At 40.2% G+C, this 23732-nt stretch overlaps 1 protein-coding gene across 1 annotated transcript in view; it reads left to right on the top strand.

The window, feature by feature from the left end:
- Window positions 1-23732, top strand: part of LOC143997147 (desmocollin-2-like) — a 37761-nt gene that overhangs the window by 1599 nt on the left and 12430 nt on the right. The window contains exons 2-11 of the mRNA XM_077492607.1: window positions 9320-9404; window positions 10074-10282; window positions 12186-12302; window positions 13435-13590; window positions 13892-14036; window positions 15014-15180; window positions 16976-17110; window positions 17307-17492; window positions 21558-21817; window positions 22359-22498. Coding sequence (XP_077348733.1) covers window positions 9320-9404; window positions 10074-10282; window positions 12186-12302; window positions 13435-13590; window positions 13892-14036; window positions 15014-15180; window positions 16976-17110; window positions 17307-17492; window positions 21558-21817; window positions 22359-22498 — 1600 coding nt within the window. The remainder of the gene's footprint in view (window positions 1-9319; window positions 9405-10073; window positions 10283-12185; window positions 12303-13434; window positions 13591-13891; window positions 14037-15013; window positions 15181-16975; window positions 17111-17306; window positions 17493-21557; window positions 21818-22358; window positions 22499-23732) is intronic.

Raw genomic sequence — 23732 nt, 5'->3', positions numbered from 1 at the left:
AGTTTTACAATGCCTCGTTGGACTTGTAGTTCCACAGCAGCTGGAGGAGCCGTAGTTTTGGAGATCCCTGTTGTATACAGCATCAATCACATCAGTCCCTGACCTCAAGGAGCTTGCAATCTAAGGTCCGTAATACACATATTGGGAACAATTTAGACAGGATCCAATTAATCTACCAGCGTGTCTTTTTGGAGTGTCGGGGGAAAAAAATCTGAGGACCCAGACTAATCCCACACAGGCATCGGGAGAATGTGCAACCTCCCAGGCAGGTTGTTCTGTGGTTGGGATTTGGACCAATGACCCTAGTGTTGCTAGGCGGAAGTGCTGACCCCTGAGCCGCTGTGTTCCTACTGAATGGACATTGTACCCCTAACTAATTTATGCTTTAGTGTATTCATGCAGTGTTTTTGCTATGGGGCCTTTTTATTCTACTAACCAAATAAATGATTGTTTACTTTTGCTCGTCGGTTTATACTTGCAGATGTTCTCTCGCTAGTTTCACTTTAAGTAGGCCTTGTACAGGTAGTGGTGCCTTAGTGATCGTAGGTTTGATTATGTAAACTATTCTGCCTCTGCTTGTATTCAGGCCTACAGTGATTATATTTCTACTAGAAATACAACTTAATGTCTGCTTGTGGTGTTAGGCTGGCCATACATTATACAATTTTCTTGTACAATTTTCCTTTAGATTTATCAAAACCATATAATGAGGCCAAACCTAAACACTTTCAATTTGTATGCAATCAGGCAGGCCCTTGCACTACATAGCTGAAGGTAAATCTAAAGTAAGTTGAATAAGAAAATTGAATAATGCGTGGCCAGCATTAGGGAAGGTGTACATTCAAAAAGCAATCACTGTACAAATGTATGACTTCTGAATAAGGCACCATTCACACTTGAGTGTCTTTGGTTATTTTAGGGCATTTTTTTTTTTTTTTCTAGCATTTGTGCATTTTTCAGGCTTGAGTGTTAATTTGCAGCCAGTTCCTAAGCAAGGAAATATATGGAAAAAGCACATTGCGTGTGATTTCAAGTGTTGCCATAGAAGGCCAAAATCAACAACGCTACCCCATAAAAATACTCGTGTTTTAAAAATAAATATTTTTTTTTTTTTTTTTTTTTTTAGGCCACACCACACTTGGGTATAAACAAGCACCATGTTATATAATGGTAATCTCGGTGTTGAGCATTGACGCACCTCGTATGGAGCTGCAAATTGTGCTTTAAATCGCTTTGGTGTGATTTGGCCTAAAATCAGCAATATGAATTACCAAGAGGAAATCTTCAAAGGTTCTATATTGGATCATTCAGGAGTTAGTGATAAAAAAATTGAATAATATATTCTGGACTGCTGTACATGGAAGTGTTTTAGCCTTATTAATTTAATTTTGGTACCGAAAAGCACAGTCTAAATTTAAGGATTTGAATGGAGAGAATATATATTATGTGTTTTATAATTTTTTGTTAATTCAATGCAGCTTTGCAAATTCTGAGACGTTTTGTGGTTGGCTAGCCAGTAATAAATCAGGGGTAGCCCTGATTTTTGTATTTTACCATTTATGTTTGGACCTCGGGAGAGGGTATTGTGCAGAAATTCTTGTGGCAGTTTTAGCTGGTACAATTAAGTTTTATACAGCCAATAGTGTAGGTGTAATAGGTTTCTGGGCAGATTCCACTATGAATTGTTATAAGGCAGGGGTAGGTAACCTTAAAGAGGTGGAAATCTAACACCAGGCAAAGTGTCTTGCTCCCTACTACAGCTCTGACTTTACAAGTAGTCCTTCTGCATTGCACGCTGATGCTCTGGGATGGCAGGTCAGCAAGCCCAGGCTGAGATCTACCAAGCGCCTGTCCTCGATCTACAGGTTGCTGACCCCCGCTATAAGGCCTCATGCACAGGGGTGTAAAAGCTTTGCCTTTTTTTTTTGATCTGAATGCAGGTGTGTTTTAAAGAGGACATGCACACAGGTGCATAAACATGAACTGCATTCAGATCTGTAACTATAAAAAAATTGCATTGGAGGACATGCATCTTACATGCTTAGGAGTGTAAATGCATGTATATACATAGATGTAAATGTGCATTCTTTTGAGCAGCGTGCAGTTGGAAATTCAGCTGATTCTGTGTCAGTGACTCAATGGGGTTGATTTACTTAAGGCAAGTGCACTTTGCACTACAAGTGCACTTGGAAGTGCAGTCACTTTAGATCTGAGGGGAAGATCTGAAATGATGGAAAGCTCTGCTGATTTATATCATCCACTCACGTACAAGCAAAAATGCTGTTTATTTTCCTTTCATGTCCCCCTTGGATCTACAGTGACTTGCACTTGTAGTGCAAAGTGGATTTGCCTTTAGTAAATAAACCCCAAAGGGTTTGTAGTGTTACTTTAGCTTTGAAAAAAGTTGCTAGTGAGAAGACTTTAATTGAAAGAGAGATTATGTATGTCTCTCTTGCAGAAATTGGCTGTCCCAGTTTGTAAAAGCTTGTACAGTGAACGGCGCATGCACTTGTCCATGTACAGTCTTGGCTTTCCTTGGTGCTGGGATGAATGGGTTACATCTTCCCAGGCCAGCCAATTTAGATGGCTTGAAACTGCCAAATCTGGAAGAAGCGTAGGCAGTGATTGAAGCGCAGCCAACGAAGGAGAGCGAGATTGCCTCCTCCAGTAATGAGACAAAGTCAATTTCAGTTCACATTAAGTCTAGGGGATTAGCAAGTGGGCAACTAGCATTTTCATAAATCTAGGCTGGCAATCACAGCCAGCCTAGAATAAAACGTAAATGGTAGTAGCTTTGCTTTATTGTACCATCATGGGGGCTAGCAGAGCAGGTTTTGTCTTTGTAGTCCCCTATGGCTAGAAGAAAATTCTTCAGCTGCTTACAAGCTATGGCCAAATGTTTGTGGCCATCTATCACAGCTACACTTTAAGGCCAACAGTATCACCCATACAGACTGAGTTTAGGTCCTGTTAGTGTGTATGGGGCTTTATGTCTTTTTACTGTAGCACTATCTGTTTTTTCTGCTGAGTTTTATCTTCAGATTTGCCAAAACCATATAATGAGGTCAAATCTTAGGAGTTTCAATTTGTATGCAATCAGGCAGGCCCTTGCGCTACATGGTTTTGGTAAATCTGAAGGAAAAACTCAACAGAAAAAAAACTGATCGTGTGTATGGGCCTTTAGAGAATTGTGGGCCAGCCTTGTGGAAACCGTTTAAGAAAGGCTGTCTTCTTGTTCTAGCTAGACTGTTTTGCTCCCCCCCCCCCCCCAATATCATGAGTTTGGTATTGGAAAAGTCAGAAGGCCTGCACTCAACCCTCACCTCAACCCTATCCAACACCGATGGACTCGTTGGAAGTCGGATTATAAGCCAAGTCTTCCCATTAAAAATCAGAACTTGGTCTCGCAACTAATAATTTTGGCTGAATAGACATAACTTCTGATAAACAGGGTTGCATTTCTTAAATATGTAAAAACAAACTTTTTTTTGACTGTATTCTATTAACATGTTGACACATTATAGCTTACCTAAGTGCACAGTGTGAAAAATATAATTATTTTTCATGCACCAATGTGCTATGGTGACGTAAACTCAACTCAGACTCCAAGGACATTGCCTTATCTAGCTCCTGTGCTAGGTAACTCGACATACTCAGCTGGTATGAAGGAGGCCTTATGGCTAATGTGTGTTGTTATGGCTCGTAAAACGCTAACGGTGTTCACTTTTAAACCTCTTATAAATGCCTCTTTTATCCTGTAAGTAACCCAAACTGTGTTCATTGTTACGTGCAGCAGGTTCATATGTAAAATATTCTGTAGGGCCCCTGAAGGTGCACATTCCTTTATCATCTGTATAGATGCCGCACCTGTTGTATGGAGAGCACATACGATATGACTATGCTGTATGTAAAGTACATACAGTTCAGCAGTATGACTGACTAGTGCCAAAGAACTGATTGTCACATGCAGTGACCACAAACTTTCCTGTATTCATTGGTGGGGGGGAAAAAAGGAAGTCACTTTCAGTTTTTTCTCACTCTTCAGCTTGACAAATTGATAGGGTAACTTTTGTGTTTTTATGTGTTTAAAAAAAAAAATAGACTGCCTCCAGCAGTTTGGTAATTACAAAACTACTTGTACAGACTTTGCTTGCTCCTGGCAGGAGAAAAGCTGCATTAAAAATGAGTCTAAAGTCACTTTGTTTCTAAATGTGTTTAGGTGTGTTCAGGTGCATCCAGTGTTTGGGTGATTAATTGGCTACCATAGTAATTTATTTTGACTATTGAAATGGACGTGCAAGCTTCTTAATGTGCCAAGCGTTTAAACTCATCGGACATTTTTTTTTTTTTTTTTTTTTTTTTCTGCCAAAAATCTTCTTCCTGAACACTATTTTGGTGTGTTCAGATTTCTGCCTCTAAATGCCCGCCTCCTAATACCTGTTACGGGCCGGAAAAAGTAAAATGCCTGTAAAACAGGCATTTGACAGCTGCATTGTGCATTAAGCCGAAGGCCTAACTTGGGGTGTGTGTGTGTGATGGTCTGTATGCTTCTTCAAGAATGAGGACTGTGGCTATATGTACAATGTATGTATTCTTGTCCAGACAGGAAGTTGGAGAGACCTCCCCCTAATGGGTATACAGATGGCAATAAAAACCCGCTCTTTTCAAAAATGAAACAAAATGGTTTGGCTCTATAACATTGAGTGGAGAGGGATTAGAACAGTGATTCTCAACCAGGGTTCAGTGGAACTCTAGGGTTCCTCCAAAGGTTGCTAGGGGTTCCTTCAGCATTGGGCAATTACTGCCTCTCAGATAAATTCCCACCGACACCATTGATCTTTTTAGCTATCTGTAAGGAGGCGATTCTTCCCAATTACCACAAGTGTAAGGACCATTCTTCCCACTGACCATCACACTATTGTATCATGAGTTGTAGATTTCTAATTTTTAGCAGGGGGTTCCCCAAGACTGGAAAACTACTTCAAGGGTTCCTCTGTGCTGAAAAGGTTGAGAGGCTTGATTAGAACATCTGTCAGTTAATAATATTGCTGTCTGTGCCCCCGTTAAGGAGAATCACCCTCCCTCTAGTTGTCCTGTTTTTATCTTTATCATTGAAAATAAGTTAAAGAGAATTCCAAATTCTTGGGTTGCCTCCAGAAAAGTAATGGAGGGGAAATCTTCCAATAAGGACATTAGTTCTGGTGGGTTCCCAGGGATTTCCTCTTGCTTCCTATTTGGCTACGGGACAGGATGTTAAGGGAAATCTCCACAATGAGACACAGATGACAAAATAAAATCTGACAGGTTAGAACTTCCTCATGCTTTATCCAAAATGGGGAACAAAAAACGTTTTGCCTATAGTTATTCTTTTAAATAGAAAATAATAAATCTGGACAAACTGTTAGCCTTGGTTCACACTGAGGCAGCACAACTGCCTCAGGCGACTTGCAAAATGACTTCTGTATAGAAGTCAATGCAAGTTGCCTGAAGTTGCCCCGAAAGTAGTACAGGAAGCTTTTTTTTTTCGAATTCGCTCCTATTAGAACGGTTCCATGGTACAGAATGGGACGCGACTTGTCAGGCGGCTAAGTCTCCTGACGAGTCGCCCCTGTATGAGCTGGCTCTTATCCTTCATGTAGAAAAAAATAATAAATTATTTTAATTATAGAATATAGTCTTTTTGGTTATCAGCCAGTCACAATGGGGTTAATATACTGGAGAGTGCAAAATCTGGTGCAGCTCTGCATAAAAACCAATCGGCTTCTAGGTTTTAGCCAAGGTTCACACTGATCTATAACTGTATAGATAAGGAGTCCATATAGTGAACTCGGTTTTGCATTATTCACTATATGGTCAACAAAGAGGACAAGGGGGCACTCTTTGTCTAGAAGAAAAGATATTGGAAAGGTTTCTTCACAGTAAGAGCTGTGAAAATGTGGAATAGACTCCCTCCAGAGGTGGTTCTCGCCAGCTCAGTAGATTGCTTTAACAAAGGTCTGCATTTTTTCCTAAATGTACATAACATAACTGGGTACTAACATTTTATAGGTAAAGTTGATCGAGGGAAAATCTGATTGCCTCTCTGGGGATCAGGAAGGAATTATTTCTCTGCTGTAGCAAATTGAATTGTGTTTTTTTTTTTTTTTTTTTCCTCTGGATCAGTTGTGGGTATAGGATTAAATATTATTTTTATGGTCCATACTAGATGGATGTGTGTGGTGTGTTATGTATGTATTTATTTTTTTGACCTATGTATCTATGATGTGGGTTAGAAATCTGCAAATGCAGTCCGACTTCGGGGACAATTTGACCGACTTATGTGCAGGTTCCTGCATAGATGTCTATTCAAATCACTCCCCCCCCCCCCCCCCCCCCGACATTGCCAAAAGTAGTACAGGAACTACTTTTGGGAATTGGTACGGCGTTTCGAACGGTGCTATTGCTGGCAATAGCAGCTGATTTTGCATGTGATTTGACATGTCAAAAAGCATGCTGAATCAACCCAATGTAAACATGGGCTGATTGTCAAAGCTTAATTGAACAAGCTGAAGTTAGAAGCTGATTGGTTGCTATGCACAGCTGCTCCAGACTGAGTGCACCAGTTTTAGAAAATCTACCCCCATGTATTGAATGTAAATTTGACCCACAGTTGAGAATTATTTTGGTTCTAGTCTTTGGGTCTTGTGTACTGTGGTACTCGATTGCATGATGGCAACCCCCTGATAACAGAATGTAGACCAACTGTGACACATGCTTCCTGCACAGCATCAGAATTTCAGACAGTTCACACAGTGCTTTGCAAACCGCTATGGGTGTCATTATAAAGTTAACGACCTCCCCAACCAAATCAGTTCGTAGAGCAGTGTGAACTGTGGAATCAACTGGAATCAGATCACATGAATCTGAACAGCCATACGATCCATTTCCAGTGCAGATAAAAAAAAGGTCAGTTCTTGGTGCGGATCCAGTGCGACTTGAGCCATACGTAATGTATGACTCTGCACCAAATTTGTACAGGAATCGGCTGCGATTACAAAGTGTGCACTGGGGCTAAAACCGAACTCTAGGAAAAAGGGGAGAAAAAATGTGTACATGTACATTACCACTGACTTTCCAAGGTCTGGAACACTACAGTTTACTGTAGAAATATAGTGTCACCGATGCTAGCTACTACTTCTGGCACTGCAGCTGAGGTTTTTCACCCTCCTTTCCTCTCCTGTTGTCAATTCACAAAATGCCTTGTATTCTGTTCACAGAATACAAGTTGTTCTGTGAATAGAGAAGGGGATCATGAAGGATATGATCTTCCCTTGTCCATTCACCGAACACCTTGTATTCTGTGAATTGAAACAGGAAAGGAATGGTGAACAGGATCTGTTGCCTGTACAAGAGCCTGGGCTCTCAGGCACAGTACAAGAAATACTGTCTATAGTATCCGGCATTGAAGCTAAGATCTTTTACAGCAAACGACAGCAATTCAGATCTAGAATAAGTCATTAAAGGTAATCTACTTTGTGGAATGAGGCAAACTCAGTCCCAATGGACTCATTCAGCAGTCACTTTAACACCCGTGGTCCACTTGTTTCCATTGGAAAACCTTTTAGAATGTCATGCAGTCATCACTGGAGAGCATTTTACATTAGTCAAGAAGTGGTTGCCAATAGGCTGCAGCAGATCAGAATGCACTTCTGGGCAATATCTGACATCGCAGGCTGTGCGTTGTGAGCAAAGTAGAGTTTGTGAGTAGAGATGTCGCAACTCAGCTGTTTTTCTTTATACCAGCCTTGCTGCTATTGGAGATTTTTCTAAAGTACAGGGGAATCTCTTCTAGCCATGTCGGATATGAGGAGCCAGCTTCCCAACTTAGAAGGGTTGGGACTTCACAATAAAGGCACTTTATTGTTAAAGACTTTCAATATAAAACTCGCCTCCTAATCAGATTGGATAGCAGGCATGCACTAAAGCTGCAGCTCCTGTGAGCTAGCTATGATTAAGACCGAAACGTGTAAATGTGGGCTGAGAGTGGCCAGTCACCACTCTCAGCTCTTCCCCCTCCAGTGCTCACTGGACCGCAAGGCTGAAGAGGGGGTGGGCATAGCTGACTTTGGCTCTAAGCCACAGGCTGAGAGCTGAGGTCAGCTGTCAATTGGGCAGCTGGGCGGATCTGAACAACATGACTGGGATCCTTCCATAGTCTGCAATGCCAGCTTTAGCCTGCTGTTGGCTGGTTCTGGGTTGAAGGCAAGCACAAGTAAGTATACTCCTGTGACCAATGTGAGAGGTATAGCAAAATATCTTTTATTGTACTTTTTTAAAAATTGTATCTTTCCCTTTTTAGACTCTTTTCTGTAAACTCCAGCATACTGGTTCAATCTGTTAGTGACCCTATTGCATAAAGCTACAGAGCTTTGATGCAGATTCAAGGAGTCAAGATTTTTTAACCTGGTTTCTCAAACCAACCCCTTCCTGACATCATATTTGGGGGTACTGCCATGCACGTTGGTTTCTTTTATTTTGAAATATGACAAGAAATGGTAAGCGTGACGCAAAAGAGTGCTGAGCAGAGAAATCCACAGGGAAGATCTTGTCCTTGGAACCCTAAAGCTACATTCACACCTGCACTCCTGTGTTTTATTTTTTTTTTTCCAAAATGCAGGAGACATTCCCTGACTCGTATAAACCAGTTTATCTGCTTCCCAAATCGCCTTTTTGTCGTTTAGGTGTGATTCCTGTCTTAAAGCAGGTTTAGCTGCATTTACACTTGTTTAGCCAAATTCAGATTCTCTAATCAGATCCTAGAAGCACAAAGTTCTACTTTTTCTAAACACACCTGACCTACCTAAAATGCTGAGCTTGACTGATGCCGTTGAAAAATCATTATATGAATTTAGGAATGTTCTCTAAATGCATGTAACTATAGGCTTAACACTGCCATTTTGAGGCCTGAGGATCCACTATACAAATTGCTTTTTGTCAAATGAACAAAGTTGTTAGGCAGAAACCTACTATCATGAGGTAGCGGAGAAATGCAGATGGAATTCAGTGTTTATTTTGTGGCTGGTTTTGGTGACAGAAGAAAGATGGCAATAGTCCTGAGCATAAAATTGTTCACACAACAGTCAAAAAAAGCCATTTAGAAATAAAAACGGTATCTGTGGTATATTTCATAACAGTCAAACCTGATAAGCTATGAACATAAAGCAAGATGGCTCATGTTTGAGATAATGATTAACTGATAAAATAACGACTGTTTGTGAAAAACAATATTATAATTGTTAAAGTGTTTTTACAGTTTTTTTTTTTAAATTATATTTTTCAGCCATTGGTTGCAGCAGAAGAATCTTGTCACCACATAAAACTTCCCGTGCATCACCTTATCCGTACAGGATCCTTTGTCGGCACTGGTGAGTTTATATTGTCTTAATAAAGGTAGATTTCACTGTCTTTTATCCATCTAATTGGATCTTTCAGAAATAAATGTAAAGTTTGCAATAATAACATTGGGGGGGGGGGGAGTATTTAGTGAATTATAAACATGTTGCCTGAATCTAGGAATTGTGGCAACAACCTTAGTTTGGGACATGTCTTTCTGGTCTTTTGGTTGACGTCTAATTAATACTGATTACCAATGTTCACAGGCAGGTTACAGAGGACCAGGAGGTCCCCAGTTCCCAAATGTAGGTTTAGTTAGGTGCCCTATGTAAATGAGAACTGAAAAGGTGTCTGTGGGATATATAGCCACATTTGCACACCACCTCAAATTCACCAAATGTGGAACCACTAGGAGCCCAAGATGGCAGCACCATTTAATCCAGGAAGAAGAGGAGGTTAAAAGAATTTAGCTTGCATGTTCATAGGATCTGTTCTCCGAACACTGACAATGAGAGGATTATGTACAAATCCTAGTTCAGTAGCCTCCTTATATGTATTGCCATGCAACATCTGTAGCTTTTGATACCTACTTTTAATTTATCATATTTATTTTTTATTTATTTTTTGGAGATTCTTTAATTTGTTGTATTTACTTTACAAATGTATTGGTAACCACATGCATTCTTTATTTTATTTCATAGTTGATCTGTATAAATGTTTGCACCCCGATGAAGCAGTTGTTGGAACAAGTAATTCTAATTTCACAATTGAGCATGTTGATTTCGCTTTTGCCTTGTATGCCACAAAACGCGTTAAGATGCCCAATCCAGTTTCACTTGGAATCATACTGCAGAATCAAAATTCAAAAAAGGAGAGGATTGTTGCAGTGACACTTGTACCTGAAACAAATGTAAGTACAATTTATTTATTTTTTTCTTCTTTATGACATGGTCATTTTAATAAACCAAAAGAAAATCTTTACTTTTGATTCATTTGACAATGCTGGCTTTGATACCAAGCTAACATATAAACATAAAAAAAAAAAAGTGCAGTGTATATAAAATATATTGCGCTTAATAAATTTGTTTTGGAGGTTTCTTCATTTTTAATCTATGGACTCTATGTAATGTGCATTCATCACTGTTTGCACTACTATTCTGTCACATTTTACTTTTTCTGTGAATTTATTAGGCACCTGTACATGCGCTGCACTTTTTTTGATTATTCTTTTTAATACTGGTCTGAAGGCAGATTCAAAGCTACAGGGATATATGCATCCTGTTAAGAATGTTAGACTACCTCAGCCATCCCAACTTGCTGATTGGACAGTGGAAGATGAGCAGCACACAGATGTCCTCCCTTTTCTTGCTTTTATGCTGCTTTTCCCAAAATAAAATCCCAGAAGTAGGATTAAAATTAATACATAGCTGTGTTGATGGCTATTTTGGTATATCTGGTTGAAGTTTAACTTAATCAAGTAAATAATCAACAGAAAATTTAAGGTTGGGTTCACACTATTGTGAATTGGATGCGGAGAAATCCAATTTGCTTGTCAGGCGCCTGTGACCGGCTCTCAATGGAGCCGGTTCACAGGACTCCAGGATGGCTGCAGAGCTAATTGCACAGGAGTCCTGTGCATCCTCTGGTCTGGTTCAGGTCCGAAATCGGACCTGAAATGGTGAACAGGGAAGCACCAGACCCCTGCTGTGAGCCACTCCACGCAGATGTGAAACCAGCCTAAAGCTATTGCATCAGCTAATCCTTTAGAAGTTAAGACATGTAGAAAAGTAACACTTGTTTTGCTGATGAAAATCCTCAGTTGCCAAACGGCATATTTAACCTGTTCTAAAAATCTAAGATATGGTGAACAAATTATTGCTAATAGACCGGCATTGAATAAAGTGCATAGATTATTTTATTTTTATTTTTTTTACTAAGCAGTAGTCACTAGCCTCTAACTCTAAAATAAATCTCTCCTATTTGTTCAAGCTCACATTTTTGCTTATGCAAGAAAATTCAAGTTCTTTTGATGTGTGCATTATTCTAACCTTACTTTTCATAATTTTTTTTTGAACTGGATAAGAGGTTCATGAATAAAGGTGTATGATTCATGACCCTGTCAAATCGTAGTATATTTATAGAACTTTACTGCCTATGTCAAAGGAGCTTTTCTTTTTGTATGGGATTTACATTCCCGTACAAGTATTAGGGGAATGCAAAACTGGCTTGAAGCGGGGTCAAATGCTCCTATACGTTTTTGAATGGGCTCAGAAGTGTTTCAAACTGATGCCATTGACACAAACCCAAACCCTATCACTCTAGCCATACACATTTTAGATATTAATAATAATTTAAGAGTGCCTGCATCTGATTGGATGTAGTTGCTGTTTTGGCCAAGATGCTTCCGCTTGAATTTTTGGGGGATGCCGATAAAGCTACCTATGGAATGAATTTAGGACAATTCATCAGGAATACAATTTGATCCCAAGTATGGCGGGTTTAGTCAAAAGCATTCTTGAGACCATATTAACACTGGCTGGTCTCCTTTGTGTTTTTCATTAAATATTCATGTTTCATAGTTAGTAAGGTTGAATAAAGACACCAGTCCATCCAGTTCAACCTGAGTGTCTACAGTTGTCCCTATCCCTGTACATTACACACTCACATCGGTCCCTACCCTCAAGGAGCCCACAATCCAAGGTCCCCATTCATATACTAGGGCCAATTTTGGACAGAAGCCAATTAGCCTACCTGCATGTCTTTGGATTTCGTTAAATATTCATGTTTCCTTTTTATTTTCTTATTGTTTTTAGGCTGGGAAAGAAAGATATACCAGAGAATTGCTAAGACGTACAAAAAGGAGATGGAGTCCTTTGCCCATTATATTTAATGAGAACTATCGAGGGAAATTTCCATGTTATCTTGAACGGGTAGGGCTCATATCTGAATCTATATTTCTCTCTCTATTTTTGGCTTCTGGATCTGGTTTACCAGCAGGCTTATTCAGTGAAGTGTTAGAAAAAAGGTATCTGAGGCTCAGTAAGCCAGTTTTTGGTTTTAAACCACTTTTCAGTTGTTTGAAAGTCTTACAGCTGCCACCACATAAGCTGTCTGAGAAGGCTTCTTATCTGGGTTTATTTTGTACTTGGTTTTTTCACTGCCAATGGTGAGAATTCTGTGAGCAATGAGGATATCCTAATGCTGTTAATTTGATACTTGCTGCTTTTCATTTTGTGAGTCTCGTCATAATTTGTCTGCATGATTTCAGTGGAAAATGCTCAGTTTTTTTCTCAAATGAAGAAAACAATATTTTCCCAGTAAAATACACATAGCCAAAAATATTGTGCACACCTGATCAGCATATCAAATATGAGCTTGTTGAACATCCTAGGCATGTGGTCATTGATATGGGGTTGACTTCTAGCTTCCTTCCCACTGCAACCATGACTGTTCCTAATGTATTCTGACTTTCCACAAGGTTTTGAGACTTTTATTTGTGGTCATTAAGTCAAAAGAACATGTTGGAGGAAACTACTTGGCTCATAATTTGCATTCCAGTTTATCTGAAAGGTTTTGAGTAAGACTGAGGTAGGACTTTCTGCTGGCCATACAAGTGCATCAACACCATGTTATGGACCTGTCTTTTTGCCCAGGGGCACAGTCATGCTAGAATTGAAAAAAGGTCTTCCCTGGAATGTTGTCACAAGTTGGAAGCTCTCAGTCCGAAATGTATTTATATGCTGTAGCTTTACCATACTGTTTCTTGGAAAACCCAGAAATATAGAAGGGTATCTTCATTTTGGCTACATAGGGTGGATGGTCTGATGTCCACAAACTCTGACCATATGGTGTAATGCACTACTTCATTTAGGGAGATATGCTTCAAACAAGAAGAAGATTTGCATATTACAAAAATTCACGTCTTGAGTGAGAACTTTACATAGTGTGGGGTAAGAGGAAGGATCCAACAGGAGGATGATGTATGCAGCAACCTTATTCCTGTACAATTATAATAGAATACACAATTAGACCTTTTTATATTGTATGTATTTCCCCCCACAGGTCCAGTCTGACACTCAGGTGCAATATGATCTTATTTACACTATTTCTGGACCAGGAGTGGATCAGCCTCCAGTAGGTTTGTTTCAGATGGATCCAAAAACTGGAGACTTGTACATCAATGGCATTGTGGATCGGGAAGAATACCCTTCTTTTCCGGTATGCAGTTTTCCTTTTTTCCTTAGTCTTACAGAATTAAGTTTATCAATACATACTGGCAACTTCTATTGAATGTTTGTGGGTGTTTTTTATTTTTATAATTTTTTTATTCTATCTTAGAACAAGAAGGGTTTACCTCTTGAAAGGGTTATATTGCCCTTCTTTATCCTTATTGAGTAATTACCAACAAACCCCTACCCTCTTCACCAATTATTATAATTTTTTTTTTTTTTTTTTTTTTTTGTGTAAAGGCTTTTGTAAGGCGTTATAACAACTCCTACCTTTTTTATCTTGCATTCAGCTAACCGTTTATGCAACGTCAGTAGATGGATATTCACCGGAGTCTCCTCTGACGCTACCAGTTGTCATAGAAGATGACAATGATAATGCCCCAGTGTTTACGGAAGCCGTGTTTTGTGCTGAAGTGATGGAGCACAGTAAAGCTGGTAAGCAACTTTCAGTAGCCATCATATTTTTAACATGTATAAGAGAAAATTGTCTATTGTGAGTCATACTTTGACATTTTGTCATACATGAGGATCTATGTGTACTCAAATGTCTTCAGTTGCACCCACATCTAAAGACTCATAACTGCTTTTTAATCTTGATGGCACGACATTACTCAATTGACTAAACAAACTAATAGCAATATTTTGCATTAAGATTGCAATTAAATGAGACTGCCTGGATAGTCTATCCCCAAACTTAAACCCTCTATTGAAGGGTTGTTTTGGTGTGGTAGTAATCATTTGGTAAAGAAAAGTCTTGATCTTGTTTACCTGAGGTCATCTTATATTAACTTGGTGTAGTCCCTTTTTTTTTTTCTATTGTTGGGTTAAGTGTGAAAGCAGGTTGAGAGGAAATGCATAATTTTAGCGGTAACACTAAGGGTTAAGTTTAAAATATGAAGGCTGCCATTACCGTCATCCTTCAGAAAATGCTAGTTGCCTGGCTCTGCTTTGAGTCACTGACCCAGAAGTGTGTAGCAGATGAATGCTGTACCCTGATTTGCTTAATACTTCCATGTCCGTGGCTTAGAAAGTTTTGAATCTTTGGTGCAGCATGACTGCTAGGAAACTAGGTTTTTAGAAAGAGGCTGCACTGGTACCTTGAATATCTGTCAGACGTATACTATAATGTGGGTAGCATGTCCACTCATCTCTGACCCTATAAAAACGAATCCTAGGAACCCAAAATGTAAAATAGTGGCACATGCCTTTTCCCACTGGGGGAACTTTCCCTCCCTTAATGGCGCCTAATCCTACAATGGCTCCTACAGTAACTCATCCATTTCTGCTGTAGTGTTGGGGTGTGTGTATTTTTCATGAATGTATTTTATGAAGTCTAGTTTTCATCTGAGCTATTGTGCGTATTTTTCCAATTTGATCAATCTTCATGTATTGTGGTTGTTTCTTATTTGAAGGTACTATTGTGGGAAGAGTAAACGCCTCGGACAGAGATGAGCCAAAAACTCGACACACCCTGCTAAGATACTATCTTCTTAGACAAATTCCTCCATCACCACTCCTTTTTGCTGTGAATGCAGAATATGGCATAGTCACTACATTATCAAACAGCCTTGATAGAGAGGTAATGTGTGGGTGTTTTTTTTTTTTTTTTTTTTTTTTTTCTTCCCCAAAATTTTAAGGGCGGATAGGTTGAGCCAAAATTCTGACTTATTCCAGCAGACCTACTAAATCTATCTTTGGCATATAGGCTTCTACAAATCCAATCATAAATGTATCCCAGACCATACTGAGAAATTAGAATTTGTATTCTTCTTTTCGTGGAGAATACAGGTTTATGGTACACCGAATTAATGAATGTGCCTTGCGCAAAATCATTGCATTTTAACTACTAATGCTAATTATGCATATTTACAGGGATATAAAGAACCCAAATCTTTTGTATTAATGTTTCTAAACCTTAATAGTGTGTCCATCTCTACATGAGTGCACACTATCACCCACTGATTTACATTTAGCATTCTTTAAATATTAAAGAGGAGGTCCAGCCCCCCCCACGAAAAATTAAGTCAGCAGCTACTAATACTGCAGCTGCTGGCTTTTAATACATGGACACTCGCAATGTCAGCAACCCAGCCTGACGGGTGCAGCCAGCGCCACTCCTGTTAAAGGAACCTGGCAGTGAAGCCGCCGCCCTGTCTCCAGGCACCTGTCAAAAATGGGTTCCTGTCCACCCCCCCCCACCCTGAAATGTGCCAAATGTGGCACCAGAGGGGGGAGGAGATATAAGCGGAAGTTCCACTTGAGTGGAATTCCGCTTTAAGTACCTATTTTTCCTCATGTAATGTGGCGGTCAATTACACTTTTTTTTATTTATTTATTTTTTTTCCCTCTTTACCTTGCAGTGCAGCCTGGGTTGAAGACGGGGGCAAAACTGAAGCTGGTCACATGCCCTCAGCTTTTTTTTTTTTGGCCATTCGCCAGGCAGTACAAGTGAATTAGAGCTGTCAGCCAAGTATCTGATCTGTCCCATTTGGTGGTTGGATTAGTTCCTTGACTGACAACTGCTTTACACAATCTTTCCTTGGGCGTTACTATGCTATGCACAGGACAGCATACAGGCTTAAACAGCTCAAATGCTATAATAGTCTGTTAAGACTTATCAGTTGCCAGTGAGCCAGAATTGCACTTGAACCTCCAACTCTCATTACAGAGCAAGACACAAGATTCACAGTGGTGCGCTGTACAAGCCTGAGCACAATGACAGCCAAGGAAAGAAATTGTATATAGCAAAGTGCAGCTGTCAATCAAGAATCTGATCTAACCACCAATACCTTTTGGGTAGATGAGATTCTTGACTGACTGTTCCAATCCACTTTGCACAGCCTGAGGGGGAGCTCTTGGAAAAGCTGAGGAGTTGTTACTGGACGCGAGACATGCTGGGCTTAGTCCAACACCCCCCCCCAATTCCAGGCCATTACAGGTATTTCCATCACTAAGCCATGTGTGTAAACATGGGCTCCCTACTCTAACTTCTTGCATCATCTTTTACAAACTATAATAAAATAACCTATGTGAACTGGTTCTTACCAAACTTGTAATTCTGTGCTGACCCTCCCAGTTTGAGTGTCACTGTACAGGGGGGGCTGCAGGAGGCCGATATCAAGACAAATTCAAGTACCTAAACTAGCTCCATTTTAAAATGTAATGACTATATAATTGCATTAATTGACATTACGGAGTTCATATTTAGGGCGCAGTCATGTACAAAATGTGTTTAATTTTTACTCAAGCTCAGTGTTAAGGGTTACAATGGCAATTAACGGACAACAGATACAAACGAGCAAATATTTTAACCAAGCACTGTTCTATTTAATTTTGACATTTCTCTAAACTTTAGCATGTGCTTATCTTTGCAGACATTAGACCATTACACTCTTATACTTGAAGTGCGTGATATGGGTGGCAGCATAGGTTGTTTGTCTTCCACTGGCACCATGTCTATAACGGTCGTTGATATGAATGATTTTGCACCAATCTTCTCAGAGTCATCCGTAAGTTTGCATTTCATCTTTTAAACTTATTAACAATTGTACTGGTCAGGATTTATTATGCTTCCATGCTAGCAGACATCGTGTGTGTGTTGTTTTTTTTTTTTTTTTTCTTTGTATGGCCTTGCCTTAAAGAGCAATAAAATCTTTATAGTTATCTGAGTGTAACGAATCTTTCTTTTATTTTTATTGTTTTTAGTATCAGACTGAAGTAAATGAAAATGAATATGGAATGGTCATACTGAGAATCCCTGTAACAGACAATGACTTGCGTGATACTTCAAACTGGAAAGCTGTGTATACAATCACACAAGGAAACGAGAAGCGCTTTTTCAATATAACTACTGATCCAAAGACAAATGAAGGCCTGCTTTCAGTTGTAAAGGTAAGTGCAGGAAAAAAAAATTTGGTTATTCCCTTTTTTTTCTTCTGCATGCTAGCTTTGGATTTGCAGTTCCTAAAGGGAATCTAACAGCATTTTAAAACAATGTGTAAAATTATTTCTACTTTCTAAATTCATGCTGCCAATAAAGCCCTACGCCAGCCAAAATGTTCTTTCCTGGCACCTTTATGGCAGCACACACTGGGTTGGGACTCCGCCCCCACAACCTGATAGGATTGGATAGCTATAAATTTGAAGGGGAGACCCCCCGCTGCATTTTTTTTTTTTTTTTTTTTTTTTTATCCTCCCCCTGACAGGTTGGACAGACGGGGTTTTTTTTTTTTTTTTTTTTTTTTGCCTGTTACAGATGAATAAGCCTCTACTGCATTCGCCCCAGCAGGTTCAAGCCTCTCCTGTTTGGAAGTCCCTCCTGTACAGTCTCTAAAGGAGCTACTATGGAGGGAACCCCCATTCTGGTGGTCTCGGGGCTACTGGATTCTGGCACTTTATAAGCTTTAAAGAAGCTTTTACTTTTTGCAGTGGACTCCCCTCTTTATTTTCTTCTAAAACCCTCTTATTTTTTTGCTTATATCTACCTTTGCTATCCATACTAACAGGGATGTGATTTCCATTCTTTTTCCCCTTTACCTTGGGATCGCTGTGTCTTCTAGTCCCACGGCTGGCCATTCGTTTGTTTTGTTTTTTTGTTTTTTTTCCTGCACTTGTTTCTGTTCTGAGCTGTAATTACACTCTAGATGGCGCCGTTTGGCCGCTCTGCGCACGTGCAGAGCCAGTTTTCTTTTCCCTATGTTTTTCTGTGTGTTACCTTTTCTAAGATGGCGCCAGAGCATTCAAGATGCTTCTGCGCATGCGCGGCGCGTCAATTAGCCGCCGCAATGGCGCTATTTTTAAATACTGAATGTCTTTCTCTGTATGCTGCATTACTCTGCAAACTCTAAGAAGATTACTCCCCCTGCAAAGTAATCACCTTTCAGGTCTAAGGCAAGTCCCTGTGGGATCTATATCTATATCTGGACACTCTCTCTCCCCCCCCCCCCCTCTATTCTTAGACTGTCCTTCCCCCCCCCCCTTTTTTTTTTTTTTTTTTTTTTTTTCTTCTTCTATGGAGTCCACTGCCCACGCAGACCACCATCAGCAAGTTGGGTAAGAGGCTTTTTACCAAAAACGGTAAGTATTGAAGGGGAGGAAAAAAGAGTGCCAGATGTTAAATGCTGGGTTTTTTTTCGGCAGCCCGTCTAGATCAAGAGCCGCAAGCTCCCGGCATGGAAGAAGATCTAGGTATGCGGCGCTCTGGCACTGCCAGATAAACTTGCCTGTCGCTCTTGCTTCAACAAAGCTACTAAAGAGAGGCAGACGCAAGAATTGCTACAGACCTCATAAGAGTCAGTGTGGGAGTCCATACTGGAAACGACAACACCTAGAGCTGCTCCCAGTACGTCTTCCGCAGACACCAATCTCACTCACTCAGGCATCACAATGTTCCTCTGAGGATGAGGGTCAGGAAATGTCAGTAGCCTTTGATTTTTCCCTGGTAGAACCCTTTGCACAGTCCGTGCCAATCGGTTGGCAAGACGATACGGCAGAACCTCAGAAAAAAACTGAAGTATTTTCAAAATCTTAAAAGGGATCCGGTATCCTTCCCATTTATAGAAGAGCTGGAGGATCTCATTAAAGACGAATGGGAGAGATCTGACAAAAGATCTAGTCTTACAAACAGATTAGCCAAAATGTACCCTTTAAAGGAGTCAAAAGTGAAGTCCCTGACTAATGCTCCCATCGTTGATTCCTCACTTATGCGTCAAACTTCCAATCGAGGATGCGGTTTCCTTTCGGGATGTGCTCAACCGGAAAATGGACCTAGAATTGAAGAAGCATATTCCACGGCTGGGGGAGCCTGTAGACCGGCGGTTACCACAGCAGCAGTAGCCAGAGCCATCTCAGGATGGGCTGATAAAGTAGAAAAGTATCTACAGGATGGCATTGAGATTATTTCCTCTGCAAGAAATCAAGCTAGCAGGGGACTTTGTAGCAGAGGCATCAGTGGCCATTATAAGATCTTCGGCCAGAGCTATGCTGGCTTCCGAAACGGCAAGAAGAACGCTTTGGCTCAAACCATGGATGGCCGATACAGCATCCTAAAGTAAATTGGTGCAGAGTTCCATATGATGGTGCTAATATGTTTGGTGCCAAGTTAGACTCTGCCATCTCCAAGGTAACGGGAAGGAAGTCAGGCCTGATCCCCCTCCAATAGGAGACCCAAAACACAAAAAGGACCGGCTTACAGACGTAATCTTCCTGACAGATATAGAGAGTCCAGATCCTACCGTCCTGGTAGGGAATTCAGAAGGGACTGGAAGAATACGAAACCTTTTATGAGTCTATAGAAATCTAAGGCCACCCCGGCAGGGCAACAGAAGTCATTTTGAAGTTTTGCGCATCCACCAAGCTCAGGTGGGTGCAAGGCTAAGGAACTATACCAGAATCTGGTCAGACCATATAAAAGATTTATGGACATATTCCACGATCCAATTCGGACACAGGTGGAAATTCAAAAAACGGACTTCCGCCAAATCATTTCCAGGCAACCAGAGTTCCATCCTCAGTACCCCAGAAGAGCCTGCTAGTAAAGTACATAGCAGAATTGAGACAAAAGGGAGCGATCTTGGAGGTCCCAGCATGCCAGAAGGGAAGAGGGTTCTACTCACCCTTGTTTCTGGTAAAAAAGACGGGATTTGCGACCTGTATTAGACCTCAAAAAACTCAACAGGAATGTCAAAGTGGAGGCTTTCAAAATGGAAAGCCTTCAATCAATAATTCTGGCAATAAATCTGGGCGATTGGATGCTTTCAATAGATTTATCGGACGCTTATCTACATATACCAATTCATCCAGCCTTTCAAAAGTTTCTCCGGTTCGCCATAAACCAACATTTCCAATTTCGGTGCCTCCCATTCGGCATCTCTTCGGCACCCAGGACATTCACAAAAGTATTATTACCGTTGGTGGCATTCCTCAGAGAAAAGGGTTTATGCGTCCACCATTACATGGACGACCTCCTACTTCTAGCAAGGGACCAAGAGACGTTGATTCACCATCGGGATATCCTCCTTACAACCCTCCAGAAGTTTGGATGGATAATCAATTGGGAAAAGCGCTGTCTGCAGCCCACACAAAATGATATTTTTAGGGCAGAACTGAACACCAAAATTAACAAGATACAGCTCCCACAAGAGAAAATCCGGCCTCCTGATTCTGAAAATGCAGAAGCTGCTATCGACAAATCACTTATCAGCCAGAGCCTGTCTGAGTGTACTAGGGTCCATGTCTTCAACCATACCCATGGTGCGATGGGCACAGTGGCACATGAGAACCTTACAGAACTCATTCTTACGGCAGTGGGATGAAGTCTCAATGTGTCAGACCATCTTCATTTCCGTTTCGGTGAAACAATCGATATGGTGGTGGACGCTCCCGAACAATCTCAGGGAAATACAAACCGATAGTTCCTCCAGTTCCGGAAGTAATCACTTCAGATGCCTGCCAGAGCGGTTGGGGGGGCCACTATCAATCACTATTTATTTTTTTCTTGAATGCATAGAAGATGTCCCATGATTGGCTGAGGTGCTGGAAATGGTTTGTTTGGACCAGCTTTAAATTAAACCTGAAATTAAGCTTAAAAAAAAAAAATGCGCACTGTTTCTTGAACCTGCTATGGGTGCAAACACATGTTCACATGTGGTATCCGAGAATGGAAAATGGTAGATATCCATACTCTGAAAATCACAAGGTATAATTTACCTGGATATACTAAGCAGTTGTGACAGATTTGTTACTTGCACATGCCTAAATTGCAAAACTGTGCTCAGACTTTAAGATTTTCCACCTTTAAGGCATTAATGTGTTTAAAAAGCCAAGTGCAGCTGACTGAATATTTTCAATCTGTGTGTTTTTATATTAAAGACCAGCTCCCCCCCACCAATATGCCACCTAGAAACTGAAGCCAAATGTAATGTATTTTTAAAATATATTTTATATATTCACTTTTAGGGAATAAACTATGAAGAAGACAAACGCTTTCTACTACAAGTTGCAGTCGCTAATGAAGTAAGCCTAATGACACCATCTGGGACAAAAACCAGCGGTAGTAATACTATTCCAGTCACAGTCATTGTTAAAGATGTCGATGAAGGTCCTGAATGTCAGCCAAAAATGAATGAAGTATTTGTTCAAGAAAATCAGACAATTGGCACCCTAATTACAGAATATGCAGCAATTGATCCTGAAACTAAAAGTTCTACTGGCATACGGTATGTGAATTTAAATTGTATTATGAATTTATATGGCACCAACAGTTTGTGCAGCGCTTTACAACGAGCACAGACACTAGTCACAATACAATTCAGAAGGAATCAATGGCTTCATACACTAGCTAACTTTGGGAAATTCCTTTTCTGCTGCACTTGGTTGCTGGATGTGAAATGCCCAGTAATAAAGCGGGCTACAGAAGCATAAATTGCTGAACACGGCCAAACTTCAATCCATCTATGGGCAGGCTGGTTGTACTGTAGTTGATCTGTTCATCAATGTCACTACAACCAGCCTGTTGGAGGTTGTGTTTATTTTTTTATTTTTTTTTTTATTTTTCTGTTCAATCATGGAATGTTAGAAAGACCTGAACAGCATGTGATCTCTAAATTATGTCTTTAAGATTAAACAGGGCTTTCTGTATTTGCTCCTGGTAGGGGGACTGAGTAGCATGGAAGAGCAGCAGTTAAGTGAGCTGCCCAGGATAGGTGCAGGCAACTGTTTGGTTTTCAATGGATTAACAGATCTAAATCTTCCCCACAGGTACCAGAAGTTGACAGATCCACTAGGTTGGGTCAATGTGGCTGATAATGGTAGAATTACTACAGCTCAACTCATGGACTATGAATCCAAAGATGTTCCAAATCACAAGTATAATGTAACCTTTTTGGCAACTGATGCATGTAAGGCTTTCAATTGTTATGTTGCATGTGAAGTGGGCGTGTTTTTTTTATTTATTTTTTTCTTCATTTTATAAACTGTCAATACATTGTATTAAAGGCCTCGGTCGTGAAGTCTATACTTCATGACATGACCCAGAGTGGTCAATCACAATTCATGTCCTGGCCTAAATGGTGCAGAGTGAGTTTCAACCCGGTGCTGTGGGTTACAGCACTAACAATTGACTGTAAAAGCAAATCTTTATTTTGCTTATGCAGAGTAAAGCAATGGGTTCACTTTAATGCCCCCTGCCCAGAAACATACTCCCTTTTTCCTTTGTGCTGTCAACACCCAGTTCTGTCACATGCAGGCAGGGAGAGTCCTTGGCCCTATGTGAGCTCCACGTAGTGACTTAAAGCTTAAACTGGGCTGCGTTTATTTGCTTCCAGCAGCTGCATGGCGTATAGGGAGGCAAAGGTATGTATGTGGCTAAGGGAGGGGAATTAAAGACCTTTTCTGAATTCCTCATTGATTATGACCAAATGTTGTCATTCAGGTCAAGATAACTTAATTTCACATTTTTATATCAAGTATCTGTGTATACCAGTACTAAAATAACCATAACTTCAAATTGTAGTAACTGTGGTTGAGTGAAGTGTTATGATGCAGAAACAACTTCTGACTTTCCTTAATTTAATACCGATTTTGAATCCACAAAGAAACCCACATTTAGAAAACCAAATACAAGCAGATTGTGATGTTTAGTTGCACCCATGCAACCTGTAAAGCAATGTGTTGGTTCCATGTAGCTCCTAAGGCCAAGAACAAGTGTATCCTGTGTGTTGTGTTTTTTTTTATTTATTTTTTTCCCCATTTTCTCCCCAGAGTTTAATTACATTTACTGGGCAAAACCTTTAACACTTACCTTGACGCTACAAAAAACAATAAAACTATACACCTAACACTTGGGGCATATTTATCAAAGTGAAAATGACTTGCACCAAACGTGAACTTGTGGTGAATCATTCATTGTCCTTTAAAACACACACCCCTGAAAGATTAAAGGTCTTTTCACAAGAAGGATCCGATAAGATGTCTGTTTTTCAGGTGTACCTGGTCAGATGGTCTATTCACCTCTATGAACTGGTGGGTGTAAACGGACTTGTGTCCCTTTTTTTACACCTGCCTACCTCTGGTCTGATATGGAAAAATAAGGGCATCTATTGTCCTCTCTCTAGGTAATGGGTGTAAACCGAC

Source organism: Lithobates pipiens, unplaced genomic scaffold (genome assembly GCF_037356315.1).
Source record: "Lithobates pipiens isolate NorthernLeopardFrog02 unplaced genomic scaffold, aLitPip1_a1.2 Scaffold_19, whole genome shotgun sequence".
Classification (NCBI taxonomy): domain Eukaryota; kingdom Metazoa; phylum Chordata; class Amphibia; order Anura; family Ranidae; genus Lithobates; species Lithobates pipiens.
The sequence above is the reverse complement of the archived record's forward strand: the minus strand, read 5'-3'. Positions and strand labels throughout refer to the sequence as shown.